General features: G+C 31.4%; 1 protein-coding gene across 1 annotated transcript; it reads right to left on the bottom strand.

Moving 5' to 3' along the window:
* Window positions 1-7,524: 7,524 nt before the first annotated feature.
* LOC131161774 (uncharacterized) lies at window positions 7,525-11,764 on the bottom strand. Its single transcript, XM_058117737.1, has 3 exons — window positions 11,496-11,764; window positions 9,140-9,607; window positions 7,525-8,370 (listed from the first exon to the last, which is right to left on the bottom strand). The coding sequence occupies exons 1-3, from the start codon at window positions 11,610-11,612 to the stop codon at window positions 7,690-7,692; spliced, it is 1,266 nt and encodes a 421-aa protein (XP_057973720.1). The 5' UTR covers window positions 11,613-11,764; the 3' UTR covers window positions 7,525-7,689.
* Window positions 11,765-15,662: the final 3,898 nt, after the last annotated feature.

The raw sequence follows: 15,662 nt of genomic DNA, 5'->3' as shown, positions 1-15,662 counted from the left end.
AATATCTTGTGTATCCCCAACAGTCATAACTTTGACCCTCTCTCTATATATATGTTTATTTACAAAAATTAAGAGAGATTATCATACTTGATTAGCCAAAAATCTTCTGTTTTTCAAAGATCATATCTTTCACATACTAAGCCCATACACTTACTCTTTGCTATTCCTTTGAGAAATCTAACTTCCTAAGAGTGTTATTGAGTGTTTCTAGTTGCTAAAACTCTCCCGGTTATAGATTGATTATTTGTTTTTATTGTGAGTTTTTAGCTTGAGTTCCTCTCCTAATTAATCAATAAATCTTTGTGTGGGAAAACCCTTGTAGCTAGTGAGTCTTTGCATCTTGGTTGCAAAACTCATCAAACTTGTGTGTTTTTGACTTGTAAAAATATTTTCCACAAGTTTACATTTTTAAAATATCTCTGGAGCTATTTATTTTGAGAAAAATCTTGTTTGAGATATTTTGAATATTCTTGTTGAAACACTTTGAAACTTGTGGTGATTGATTTACATTGATTATTTGTTTCAAAGTTTGCTTGAAAATACACTCTAGATTTTGATTGTATATTCACATTAGATTGAGTGTTTAGCACATACTATTAGCACTGAGCATATTTACTATCATCTGTACTTACATTATTATCTGGATTGTATTGTGGTGCATATCTGCTTGTTGAGAAGCATATTTCCGTGTACGCAAAAATTACATTTGTTGTATTCCAGTCATGGACCTAAAGAGGGAGACTAGCCCTATTGAATAGTCCCGGATTGGCTTGAACCTAATTAGAAAGGTTAGGTGCACCATCCTGGTAAGGTGTGGTTGTAGGTTGAGATCAGTTTTGCTAATTGACCTGGTTATAATCGGTGCCGCTCCACCCATTAAGTGAGCTTTATAGTGGAATCCATGTGCTGGTAAGCCAAGGTGGGGATGTAGGCATTTTGGTCAAACCTCGATAACATATTGTGTGTGCATTTTACATTTTCGCAATTCATTTATTGCACATGTATGCTTTATTGTGAATGATTGGATTTATAATTGTATAGACAGACCTTAAGTTGCGTAATACTGTTGTTAGACTGTTTGACCTAGGAAAAAATTTTTAAATATTCGATTCACCCCCCCTTTTCTTGGGATTGCACCAAAGTTAACAAGATGAATTAGTTATTTGACTGTGCGGACTTGAAAATGTTAAGATATTAGGCATTCAAGGGTTGAACTAATTAAGTTAAGATTTGTGGAATATAGAGTTCTTTTTTCCATTCATTTTAGGCAGAACTTCGAGGATCAGGTAAGGGGAATAAATTATACCAGTTTTTTTATTAAATTTGAATCGATTAATTTCAAATATATGAGTCGTTTATATATAGTATGATTTTTCTAAATGGATTAGGTACTTGAAAATGATGGTTTTTTATCATAATTTATATTTAGGGAAAAACCGTGTGGCATGAAAATAACTCTTCATAATTAACTGGTTGTGAAAAGTGTCCGGTTGTGAATACTATTTGGTTGTGAATACTATCTGATTGTGAATACTATGGTGAATGCGTTGATGTGTATTGTGGTTCATGTAAATTGCGATATAACGTTGGCAGTGACATGAGGAGGTCGTTATATCGTATTTGATATAAATTGCCATATAACGTTGACAGTTACATGAGGAGGTTGTCTTTATATAAAAGGGGTAAAACGTTGACAGTGGAATGAGGAGTTCGTTTTACCGATTTACTATGAACGGGGTTGTGAGTGTGTGTTATGATTGTGGAAGTGTGTGAAGTATATGTGTGGTATCCTATGTGGATGTGAAGCTTATGTAGTATCCTGTGTGGATGTGAATGAAATGTGTTGTATCCTGTGTGGATGTGCTGTGACATTATACATGCAGATTCTGGGATATGTTAGTGTTGAATGTGTGTTAATTGATGTACATGAATTTAATTGCATAAATAATTAGGGCGAAGAAAAACTCCCCGCCCGAGGGCTTACTGAGTAAGGTGAGTGCCCTAATAAGTATCAATTGTAGCAGTACCAAATTAAATCGAGTAAGGTTACAAATGGTATAAGAGCAAATGGGCGTTACATGTATGGGTGTGTAATCTCCCCAATCCTCAGAAACTTTTCTTGATAAATAATGTTTGCATAAGTGTGACTATGGTCTGCTTGTATTTTGTCAGTTGCAGTTGATTAATAAATGATTGTATTTTATATTTACTAAAAACTCTTCTGCCACACATAGTTTATTCCATCCTTACTGAGAAGTGTCTCACCCCAGTGAATTATCTATTTTTCAGGTCCTTCAGGTGATCGAGCTTAGAAAGCTCCGGGGCAGAGGTTTAAAATTTTGGTAATTTTGGGTGGTTGTAAAAACTAATATGTACCGTTTATGTTTTTTTTTTTAAAATGTCGGCGATGTAATATGGATAGATGAGTGCACTTTTTGGGATGTATAGATAATACTTTGATATTTTATTTAAGGTAATTATTTATTATTTTTCACTGCGTGATTGATATTATGGTACGCGTGATTGATGTTATGGTATCAAAGACGGATGAATGATCACATAACACCCCGGGCCTCACTTGGCGGCTTTGGGGTGTTACATAGTAAGCTAAAAAAACCGACCAATTAAAAATTAAGATACAATTAAAGAATTAAAGATTTTAAAAAATCAAATTTAGGTTTTAGAGCATATAAAGGCAGGATGACCTATTTTAATATGTTAGTGCGGATTAGTTAAAGAAAGGTTGAGGCGATTTTCAAAACCTTTTTTCTTCAATTATTTTTTTAAAAATAATATCAATTTACAAATAGTTTATAACTCTGTTATTTAAAAAATAATGCATATATAAATAATTTAATAATTTTTTTTATTTTTAAATTTCTATAAATCTTCATAAGTTCCCATTACATTTTTAATTTTCTATTATCTCCTAAAAATAATCAACTTAAAAAATATGAAAATTTTAAGTAAATTTTTATAACTTCTTGCTATCTTCTTAATTTATTATTATTCCCTAAAGATAATAAATATAAAAAAGTGTACACACTATCTTTGTGCCTACAACTAGTATAATATTAATTAAATAAATCCAAATAGTTTTAATTATTTTTTTTCAATCATCTTTAAAAAAAAAAAAAAAATTCAATACCCCTCATAAGAATTTTAAGAAATTATCTTCATTTTTAAACAAATTGCCTTCCTTATTTTTAAGAAAGCAATTTCTAAAAAATAGAGGTGATTGTTTGAAAGAGTAAAGATTAATTCATAAAATAAATTGTTATAATAAAATAACAGATTTATCTCCTTTTTTTTGTCTTTTTCCTCGTCAAAGTAAAAAGTAAAAAATAAAAGTGAAAATTTAAAGATAAAACTATTATTTATACACTAAAAATAATTATAAAATGTCAGTAATATTTTAAAGTGCTAATAACATTTTTCATAAATAAATATATTTTTTAAATATACGAGAAGGTATAGTGGCATGGGCATACAATATAAACGTGAATGATTCCCTTGATTAATTTTTTCTTAATTTTGAGTTGTTTCTTTTGAAACTTTTTGGTGAGTCTTAAAAATAGTAGCAATTTAAATGCATATGGCTGTTTGAAATCTGTAGCAATAATTTTGACAGCTAGTAGAAAAGTCAAAAGTATAATTATCAAAAAGGCTTCATTGGCTACAAAAGTTCATACTCAAATTTGAAATTAATTTATTCAAAATTTCTGCAAATGAGAAATAACTTATTAGACACATTTTTTTAAATAAATACGATTCACACACCACAAATGAGCTAAGGATTGACAATAATTTTATTATACTAATTTCTCTTTTTTTGAGGGTGCGATCATACCAGCACTAATATACCGAATCCCATTAGAATTGCATACCTTAAGCGTGTTTTGACGGAATTAGTATTAGGATGAGTGACTATCTAGAAAGTTCTCGTTTAAGCCAGTGGGGAAAGGCATCAGCACGGTGGAAATACATCAGCACGTAAGAAGGAGCATCGGGGGTTCAATTTCAGGTAGATACACTTACGGAGCCAGCGGTACCTGTGGATGGTGAGAATTTACTCTGTGAGCCAGCGGGGACTGTGGATGGTGAGAGTTTTCTGTGAGCCAGCGGGGGCTGTGGATGATAATGGAAATATGTCCTGGGGGTCGGGTTAGTCGAATGTCCAACTGACGCACGGAAGCCGTGTCCGCATTCTGAACTTTACCTGATCAACAAGACCTAAGGGGAGGACGCCGATCCGTAGGTTTGGTGTCGCACCAGGGGGTCCGAAAGGCTTGTTGGTGGCTGGAGTTCCTATGTCATCAAAATTTTTTTTCTCTTTTTCGAAAATAATATAGTACAAGTGGAGAATGTCTCATGTCCAATGTTTTTATGTATTAAAATAAATTACTTTTGAGGATTAATTAATTATTCAAACTTAGATGAATAAAAATCTAAAAAAGAATAAAAAATTCACTTACCCAATTTTTTGGATGCAAAATTTTTTGAGTTTGATTTTTTTTTTTCAAAACTCAAGAAAGTGAGGGTATATTTAGATTTAAAGTGTACAAAAAATTTTAAAAATTTTACTTTATTATAAAAATTTAGCAGAACCAAGGATAGAGTCGAAAACTCGGACTAACTTGACCTTTGAATTCTTATGTCATTGCCAAAAAAATGAGTGAACTAAGTGTGCCTATAAAGATCTATTGAGAATTCTCTTTATAAGTTTGTCTCACATTAAAAAAATTGAATGGATGATAGGTGCCTATATATATAAATAGGCCTCATAATTAATAGGCTTAAACTTTTGGGTCAAGTTAGTGTTCACGTATGTGTATCAAGTTCAATTATGGACTCTTCCAGTGCTAACATGATCAATAGAGAGTAATGTTGAACTGTTTTTGTATAAAATGAAATTCAAATTTTTTTTGCAGCCACTCATTATTTCTTGTTAGTAGATTACACGCTAATGAGCATATACACTAACGAATTTAGCATAAAAAAACGAAAGAAAAAAGAAAATGAATGGTGAAAGAAAAAGAGGGGATCCATGGACATTTTTTATTTTTTTATTTTTTTGTTCTTGTACAAGTCTCATATAATTTCTTTAATTATAGATTAACCGCAATATTTTTTTTTTTTTTTTTGTAACTCTGCCCATATTATTCAAAAATTTGTAAAAATAATCCGATTAAAAGTATAGTTTAACAATTTAGGACAATACAAATTTTTTTAACTTCAAGTAAATAAAATTAAAATCTCAAATAGCATACTAATATTATATACATATCTACATATTACTTTTATCCTTATATATATATATATATATATATATCATATTATTTATTTAATTAATTTAATTTAATAATTAATTAATTCATTCATTCATTCATTTAATTTAATTTTTTTTCTGGGTTATTACAAATGGTCTCTAAACACTTGCTTAGATAATGTGTTTCTTAGACATTAAACGTGGAATTAAGAATCCTAACAAAGGAACACCTTTGTAAAGGCACCATTCAACCTAACTCTGATACCACTTGTTAGCGTCGGAGGAGTCCATAGGTGTGCTTGATAGACATGAGTGAGCACCAACTTGACCCAAAAAACTTAAGCCTATTGGGTCTTAGGCTACACCATGTATATAAGTACCTATCAAATACTCACTTTTTTCAATGTGGAATAAACTTCACAAGTGCAATTCTCAATAAGGGTATATTTAGATTTAAAGTGTACAAATTTTTTTAAAAATTTTAGTTTATTATGAAAATTAATTAGAACCAAGGGTAGAGTCAAAAACTCGAACTAACTAGACCTTTGAATTCTTATGTCATTGCCAAAAAATGAGTAAACTAAATGTGCTTATAAAGATCTGTTAAGAATTCCACTTATGAGTTTGTCTCACATTAAAAAAATTGAGTGGATGATGAGTGTTTATATACATGGTTGGACCTCAGACCCAATAGACTTAAAACTTTTGAGTCAAGTTGGTATTCACGCATATGTATCAAGCTCATCTATGGACTCCTCCGGTGATAACACGATCAATAGAGTAATGTTGAACTTTTTTATATAAAATGAAATTCAAATTTTTTTGCAGCCTTTCATTATTTCGTGCTAGTACATGCTAATGAGCATATACACTAATGAATTTAGTATAAAAGAGGAAAACAAAAAAGAAAATTAACGGAGAGAGAAAGAAAGAGAGGGGATCCATGCACATTTTTTTTTGGGTTCTTGTATAAGTCTCAGCTAATGTCTTTAATTATAAATTAACTGCAATTTTTTTTGGTAACTATGCCCATATTATTCAAAAATTTGTAAAGATAATCTGATTAAAAGTATAGTTTAACAATTTAGGACTATACAAAATTTTTTAACTTCAAGTAAATAATATTACAATCTCAAATAGTATTTCTTCCATTATAACTTTATATATTTGGTTATTACAAGCACAAGATTTAAAATTAACTGTATCCTAAGAAACATCTCAGTGGTCAAAGTTTGAGACATTTTTATTAAAAGTTTCAGATTTGAATCTTCAAAATGGTGGGAAGGGAAATGAGATGGAAGATGGGTTATCTCTCGTTGTAAAGCCCCTTACTTAGTATGAACTTTCAGTTCACAATAAAAAACCCAATTAGTTGAATTTTAAATATTTTATTTTAATTTAATTAGTCGCCAAATTATGTTTTTTTAACAATTAAATTATATCAATATCTAGTTGCGCATTAATTTAGCATAACAATTTAGGAATGTAACAAATAAATAAAAACAATGCTCAGATATATATATATATATATATATATATATATATATAAAATATTGGTCCACTATTATTGTTATATATAATTAATATAATTTTATTTTACATGTTGTTAACCTTTAAGTTTGAAAAATTTTAATCACATATAAATAAAATTTAGAACAAAAGATATTCGCCTTTTTAAAATTTTTTTGATGAATAGATAAACTTTTCCTATGATTTTTTTAAAAATATCACAGATCTTTTCTTAAATTTAGCAAAAAGATATGAACATCCTTTGAATTTTTCAAATTCAATGGAAGCCTTGAAATTTCACAAAAAAAAGACATTGACCTATGCTACAATTTAGTCCTTCCCTTAAAAAAAAATCAAAAAGTTGTTACTATCCCAAAAATTAAATATTAGGGTCCATAAAATTTTTAAAACTTTGAAAGAGAACCTATATCTCTTTGAGGATCGAGTGAATTTTGAAATCTTAGGAGAAAGTCTCATTTTATTTTTTTCATTTGGATCAAAATCTTCAAGAGAAGTCTGTATTTTTTACCCTAAAATTTGATTCTTATAATTTTTTATGTAAAGAAAAATCGCAATGAAAATCGATTTCTTTTTCATTTTTCTTTTCCTTCTCACTGGCATGGTTTATCCAAACGGGGGCTTAAATGTGAGTATTACAATCATACAGGCCACAACAAAAGCCTTCCTTCTCAAGTGGATGAAATTCACATTTCATGTTGGTGACAATCCCAAAGAACAGAACAAAAGAGGCAAGAACATCTGAACTGAACATTTCATCACTAAAGACCACAATATTGTAAAACAAGAAAGACTGCAACCACTCGTTTGCATTGGGAAAAAAATAACCCTCCAAACTTCCTGAAAGCACATGAAAAATAATAATGATGATAATACTTTTTTCCAAAGAGTTGTCACAAGGACCAACTAGACCGAAACATGATGGCAGGTATTTGGGTATTCCCATCCCTTACATACACAAAACCAGGCTGCAAGCTGAATCTCTTACCTAGGTTGAATTTTACAAAGGCCTCAGCCTGAAGATGGTCACAGATTGCACGACCTTGGACTATCCCACCAAGGCTGAGACCCCATCCAAGCTCATCTTCGGGAGTATCAGACATGGATATAGCCCACTGCATAGCTCTAGGATTTGATTTTTCCATCTCAACCCAACCTCCGATTCTAGTGCTCTCGTCAAGCTGTGATTCAAGCACTAGAGCAATAGATCCAGCAGAGGGATTTTCCTCGGTGTTTGTCTCGATGGATTCAGCAGATGTGTCGTTTGGCATCTCAGGAGCCTTGCGCCATTTCAAAATGCCAAATGGTAAGCTAAGAGCTCCAGGAATCATTTGTTGACTAAATGATTTTGACACTTGGTGAAGTCCAGAAAGAGAGAGTTTTGTCCCACTCGACAGCTGACAGGCAACTTGACCAAAGGTGCTGAAGGAATGCCTGCTTCCAACAGAAACAGAAACAAACTGAGCCAGAGAAGCAACCACATTTGATTTGCTCACCGTTAAGCCAATGGCACTGCCATTATGTTTATGAAGAAGGGATGGTCCACATGGCAAAAAATCAGTTAGGCCCCTTCGCTGTCAAAAAAGAAATTTACGATTGATGACTAAAGACTAAGAGGAATTAAAAAGTGTTTAATAAAGGAATGGAATATAATACGGAAGCACAGGAAAATGGTTATAGTTCGATTGTGACAGAAAAGGTCACAACCAGCATTACCGGGAGAAATGAGCATTACAAATCTCCACTGAATATTTAAGACTATCAGCTTGTGTTTACTTTCACGCTGAAAGACCTTTATAGAAAATGTAATCAATTAATCTATGCTAAGGGATTGTGCATATGATATAACTTTATTCCAACAACTCTTTCTCTAACCAACCAATTTGAATTCTAAAAATACCTAGAGGTCTTCTATCAAAAAGGTAAAAAAGAAAAACCTAGAGGTTTAATGTGCCTTGAGAGCATCTATGTATAGAGCAGCAGCAATTTGTGTTTCATGGTGGTTACATTCAGTTATCATTCAATATGATTGGTTACATTTTTCTCCTTAAACCAAAAAATAAAAATCATTAATATTATGCAACCTGGTATTTTGTGTAGTAGTGATCAAGTGATTGCATAGATGGATGACTAATTGGGATTTGGGAATCTCAAGCTCAAGTCCCATTTTCAATCCCCTAAAAAAAATACAGGTAGATAAGAATCTGCTCCAGTTCTCCCTGGCAATCAATCTGTTGATTAACAGCAGATCAGCAAAGAAAAAGAGCAATCCAAGGGCCAAGGAAATTCATGGTAAAACAGAATGCATGCCATAACACATCCTCAGCAACCAAATAGCTGTACCTGATGAGAATAACCAGTGGCAGTTCCAACATCTCTGCACTGAGCTCCCACTGGGATTGCAATTGCTGAAAACCAGTCACTAGCATTTGCCATATAAAGCACTTTAGCAAGTGACAGTGAACTACCGAAGACATCGCCAGTATATCCCTGGCCTTTTTGGCTAGCCACAAACTCCGCTACAAGAGTATCATTCTGCCGAATGCTTGTTTCAAAGGTGAACCTTGAATCAATCCCTGTTCTCATTCCTGCTCTACAAAATGTATCGTATTTTTGTTGATCAACACTATCCATCATCAACAGAGCCCCTAAGAAATCAACTTCTCCCCTTACATGAGTACTGGCTTCTTGGAATGGGTTTCCATTAGAGGATTTGTGGAAGGAAAGCATTCGCTCAACCTTGTCTTGTCTGTCCCTAAGTTTCATCAAATCTGAAAATGCTTCTCTTTGTAGCCGCTTCAAAATTTCAATCTGAAATAATATCATGGGAAGAGTTGTAAAGGCCCATCATACAGCTTGTTGCTACCTATTGAACCAACAAATTTGTCAATGCAAAATTGCACATGCAGAGAGTTGAGAGAGGAACAGACCCACACGGATCCACCCCACACACGCATGCACATACATGGAAATAACAGCAAAGTAAAGGTAATTATATGATAAGATGGGCAAGATTCTTGGAGGCTAGAAATCTCAAATGCTTCTTGCCGTAGCCACACCATTAATGGGATGTGCGCATCAAGGTCAGGATAAGATCATAGGATCGGATCAAGGATCATAAGATTCTACCAACCATAAAAAATAAATATAAAAAACACGTTTATGTTATCTCATTAGTTTCAATGATATGAAGCTACAACTTGTCTGGTGAGTCTCTGAGTGTTCAAAACTAGGAATCATAGCTAAAGTAGCTCAAACTGTAAACGAGCAACAACAAACCAAGCCTTTTAAGTGTTAAGTCCCACTTGGTGAGGTAGGCTACATGAATCCTTTCTCAACAATTTACCAATTAAAGTAGCTCAAACAGTGGAGCTCTCACATAACAAAGAGATCGAGATCACATAACAAATAGATCAAGGTTCAAATTGTAGCATTTCTAACTCCATTAAGTCAACATATACTAAAAAATGAATAAATATTTTTTTATTAAAAACAAGAATAACATAATTTTTAATATAAGTAAATTGACAACCATAAATTGACAAACAAGTTCATAACAAAAACACGTAAAATTCAAAAGTTGTTTTCACTAGCCAATAACAAAATCTGAACCATCAAGTTAGCTCTTCAACATTAATCGCATTCAATTCACAATCAGTTTCATCAATATCATTGGATCATCATCAATGTCTTCATGAGGCCCATCATCATCATCGTCATCATCATTATTATAATTATCATCATCATCAAATGCATTATTCTTTTGATTTCTCATCCTCAATCTTAACATCAGTGCAACACCTATCGAACAACAATGAAATGAAAAAAAATTTATGGCTTTATAATTTTATAGCTTTATAATTTTCTTGACACTAAACAAACAAACAAACAAACAGTCGCCTCTTTCTTGTACATGTCATACAAACACCAAGACTATGGTCCAAACATTTTACAAAAGGGCCAAAATATAAATTTATTGTAGTATCTTAAATTCGTACATTCCTACTGATCCCAAAGATCCTACCAATCCAACTGTGATCCTTTAGCAACCTAAAAAATCGTGATTCTACATAGAAGCTCGATGGTTTGGGCAAAGTAGGTTCCTAGGATTGTATCAGAATGCAGTTTTAACAAGTAACAATTGTGAAATGAGAAATGGTAACCTCAGAAGACCAGATAGGGAAAACCAAAAATTTAACTCGATTGCAATCTTGAACCAATGACATGGACAAATTATGCAGGAAAAAAATGGAGGAAGGAAACAAAATAAAAATAAAAAATAAATCACAACACAAGCACGATTAGACCAGCAAGAGGCTGCCAATAATGTATTTACGTCCCCTATATCTGCAGTGAGAGCAACAAGAAATTTCCTGAAACTCCAGTATAAGGGTTTTGCTAGTCAAGCACGCCTCAGCAGCACAACCGAATACAAAGAATTCAATAGTACGCTGCATTAAATCAACTGCAACGAACCCTCGAAGCCCCTTATGCAACAGGGTTCGTATATCGAAAATCAAGGCTTTATAAGAACAGCGGAAATGCCATTTTAATTTACAAAAATAGAAATAATAAAAAGGAATCAGGTTTCCAAGGCAGAAAATTCAAACGAAGGTATATCTTCGATCAGACAATACAGCGGAAGTTTTAGTAAATTGGGATTGAAAGGTGGAAGATAACTAAGAAAGAATAGGAATACCGGATGGCGACGAGCTAAGTTGCGGCGATGATGAGTGACGCCATTAACGAAGAGATCTTGAGTCGATTTCGCGAAGCCCTTCACCTTGTCAACGGCTGATGCTAAGGGCTCCATCATATAGGAGAGAAGATCAGCGAGAGAGAGAGAGAGAGAGAGAAGCGTTGGGAAGTTTTGATTTGAAGGGGCAAGAGCGGCAATGGTTGAAGGCCGAAGAGTATTTTTCTTCGAATAGGAGTTGATTAGTGAAGAGCATGACAGCTTGTTTGGCGCCAGCAGATACAAAGACTACGTTTGGATAGGGCATTTTCAAGCAATTACGGTTTGATTTGTGGAATGAAATTGAAGTAAAAAAGAAATTAGGAGAGAGGAATAGAATTAAGATAATGATAGAATTACTTCTTAAACGTATTACTGCATTTGATACGAATTCAGATTCAATTTCTTTTCAATATGTGATCTTTTTCAATGGCTTCTATAATAAAATAAAAAATAAGTCATTGTTTAATGAAAAAATTCTTAATGCATAATAATTCTTTATTTTTGTATTATTATTTTAATTTTATAATTAGGATTTTTATTAGTTGTAATATTATTTTAATTTATTATTATTTTTTTATACTAATTATTGTCCTTAAAATAATAATAATAATAATTATTATTATTTTTCCTTAATTATTGTCCTTTTGTTATTATTATTTTATAGTATTAATTATTATTGTCATTGCAATTATTGTTAGTTTTTTATAATAATTATTGTTCTTAAAATAGTAATAACTATAATTACTTTGCACTTTTTATTATTATTTTCCCTGTTGTTATTACTACTTTATAGTAGTAAATATTATTATTTGTTTTATACTTTTTTTTTATTGTAATTATTATTAATTGTTGTTGTTTTTATAATAACAATTCAAATTAGTATTATTATTGTTGTTGTTGTTTTTGTTTGAATATTATTTTTCATTATTTTTTAATAGTGATCATGATTAGTGTAATTATTATTATTTTATTATTTTTATAATAATTATTATCCTTAAAATACTAATTATTTTTCCCTTTTTATCATTATTTTACAATAATAAATATTATTCTATCATAGTTATTGTTAGTTGTTATTATTGTTATCATAATTATTATTAGTTGTCATTGTTTTTATAATAATAATGACAATTAGAATTATTATTTTTTATTTTTTAATAATTATTATCCTTAAAATAATTATTTTTTATTTTACTTAAAATAATTATTTTTATTTTGGTCTTTTTGTTATTAATATTGTTCTAGTTATTATTATTATTTTATAACAATAAGTATTATTTATTGTTATTGCAATTATTACTAGTTGTGATTAGTGTTATTATAATTGTAGTAATAATTAGTATTATTAGCATTTTTTTAAAAAAAATTATTATAATATAAGTTTGATACCAAGGAATGAAGATTTAATTCCATTACAAGTCTGATTATGCAAACCAAACAGAGGACTAAGGTTTTTTAAGTAGCCGTTTGATATTGTTTTTATAATTTTTATTATATATAATGAAGAAATAGATAATAACAATGTATTTGATTGCATTGTTAATTTTGCATTTTAATTGTTGGTTTCCAGACATCGTAACAAAAAGAAAATCAAACTGCCCTGCCTCCACGACATGGTGCGGTGGAAAGGTATCAGCAAGTAAGAAGGAGTATCGGAGGTTTAATTCCAGGTAAATACACTCACAGAACCAGCCGTACCTGTGGATGGTGAGAGTTTACTCTGTGAGCCAGCGGGGACCGTGGATGGTAGGAGTTTACTCTGTGAACCAGTGGGGACCGTGGATGGTGAGACTTCTCTGTAAACCAGCGGGGACCGTGGATGGTAATGGAGATATGTCCCGGGAGTCGGGTTGGTCAAACATCCAACTGATGCATAGAAGTCATGTTCGCATCTGGACTTTACCCTGATCAACATGACCTGGGGGCAGAGGACGCTGATCCGTAGGTTTGGTGCCGCACTAGGGAGTCAGAAAGGCTCGTTGGTGGCTGGAGTTCTTATGTAATAAAAAAAAAAAAATCAAACTTTATGAATGATAAGATCCTCATTTATTTAAATGCTTTCAAAACTAGTAAATTTGCAATTGACACAAACTTTTTGTCATAATGATCTAATTGCAATAGTAAATGGACCAACATTCTTTAATTGAAAATCTTTTTATCTGCCGTTGTTGCTATAATTACGAAAATTGCTAAATATTTGGAAATGAAAATTTTCATTTCAAGGGTATGCAAATTTGATTTGAAATTTAAATTTTGAAATTTTAGTTTTGAATATAAATTACAAAGTTAATTGTGGAAAATATTTCTTATTTTTTATTTTTTAATTAAGGAATTATAAAAAATTTAACTCATTTTTAAAATTTTGAAGATTTTTATTAAACTAGGTAGAAAATAAAAGTTTGTCTAAATGTGCAAACTAATTTTTTATTTTTTTGCATTTCAAAGTAATCACAAAAAATACAACTTCTTTTCAAATTTTTAAAAATGTATATAAGATCATATTTAGAATTATGGAATTTGGGACTTGAATTTACGTTTATTAGATTTAAAAGAAATTCTATATATAATTCACACAAATTAAAGTTTAAGATCCGAATTTCATGTTTTCATACGCAAACTAAGAATTAATTTTTTTAAAAAAATAATAATAATTTATTTTCCAACTTTTCTATATAAATTTTTTTTAAAAAAATAGAAAACAAGGTGGCATATTTGTAATTATTTGAAAAAATGAAAAATTAAACTATTTCCACGAGAAAATAGAGTCAAAACTGCTTATTATTTTTATTTATTTCATACTAAATGTTGTAAAAATGAAAAAAAAAAAAGCTAATTTTTACATAATTATTTAAAAATAAAATAAAAAATGAAAACGATTTTCAACAACTAAACAAATTTCAAATTTTCTTCACTTTTCTCATTTGGTGATTAGAGAGAAAAGAAAATGAAACTTGTTTCTTCTTACTTTTTACATTCAACTGTTTTCCTATTCATGAGTGAAAAGAAAAGAATTAACCCTATGTTTGGATAGTTTTTGCATTTGGATTTATATAAAATTTGTATCGAATATGTTGGAAATGAACTCGGAATTGCACAACGGAATTTAAACGCAACAATAATGAAGAACAAATATGGAACACACACACACACACACACACACACACACACACACAATATATATCTGAAAGCAAAAACAATGGCATAAAGATTTATGCGGTTCGGCAAAGCTTACAACAACGAGAGCAATCGACAAAGGTCTTTACCATGAAAATTTAAAAGTACACAATACAATACAATTCACAATGATCTTCCTCTCTTTTTCCAGAATATACCCAAAATGGTATATTTATAAACACTTTGGAGGTTTCCCTCTAAACACTCAACCATATTAATGTTCACATTCAAATTTTGAAATCAACCTCACTACCTCAAGCCAAACAATCGACTGATTGGGCCAATTAGTCGACTGTTTCAGATAGAATGTAATTATCTAAATTTTGAATCAAACTATGAACTAATTTGGCTAATCAGTCGACAGTTTGCTACTGCTCTTCAGCACAATTGACAATCAACCATGTTTTCTTCCTTGTTTATGCACTCCATCAAGTATATGAGCCAAAAAAGCACAACAATATCCACTTTGGCGAGTATACACCCCTTAGGAGAACTTGAAAATATAGCGTTGCTCCACCTTGACCTTGGAACGTTAGGTTGGGTCCGTCTCCCCTCTAGCACTTGGAGACATGAAGTAAGTTCAAGCAATGCTTGAACTTTTTAGTAGTAACCAGTTTTATCAAAATGTATGCTATATTTTGAAATGTGTGAACCTGCTCCAATACAAGTTCACTTGAAGTAATCAATTCTTAGACCCTATGGAACCTTATATCAATATGCTTGGTTCTAGCATGGTACACTTGATTCTTCGCTACGTAGATAGTGCTTCAACAGTCACAACGTAGCACAACCCCACTTTGCTATATACCCAACTCTTTGACCAAATTGGTAAGTCATAAGTCTTCCTTTGCATCTTCGGTAACTGTCATATGTTCAGATTCAATTATAGACAATGCCATAAGGGATTGTACCATAGACCTCCAACATATAGGTCCTCCCACAAGGGAAAAGACA

Source organism: Malania oleifera, chromosome 8, assembly GCF_029873635.1.
Source record: "Malania oleifera isolate guangnan ecotype guangnan chromosome 8, ASM2987363v1, whole genome shotgun sequence".
NCBI lineage: Eukaryota > Viridiplantae > Streptophyta > Magnoliopsida > Santalales > Ximeniaceae > Malania > Malania oleifera.
Note: the sequence above shows the minus strand (reverse complement) of the source record. Positions and strands in the feature narration are given on the sequence as shown.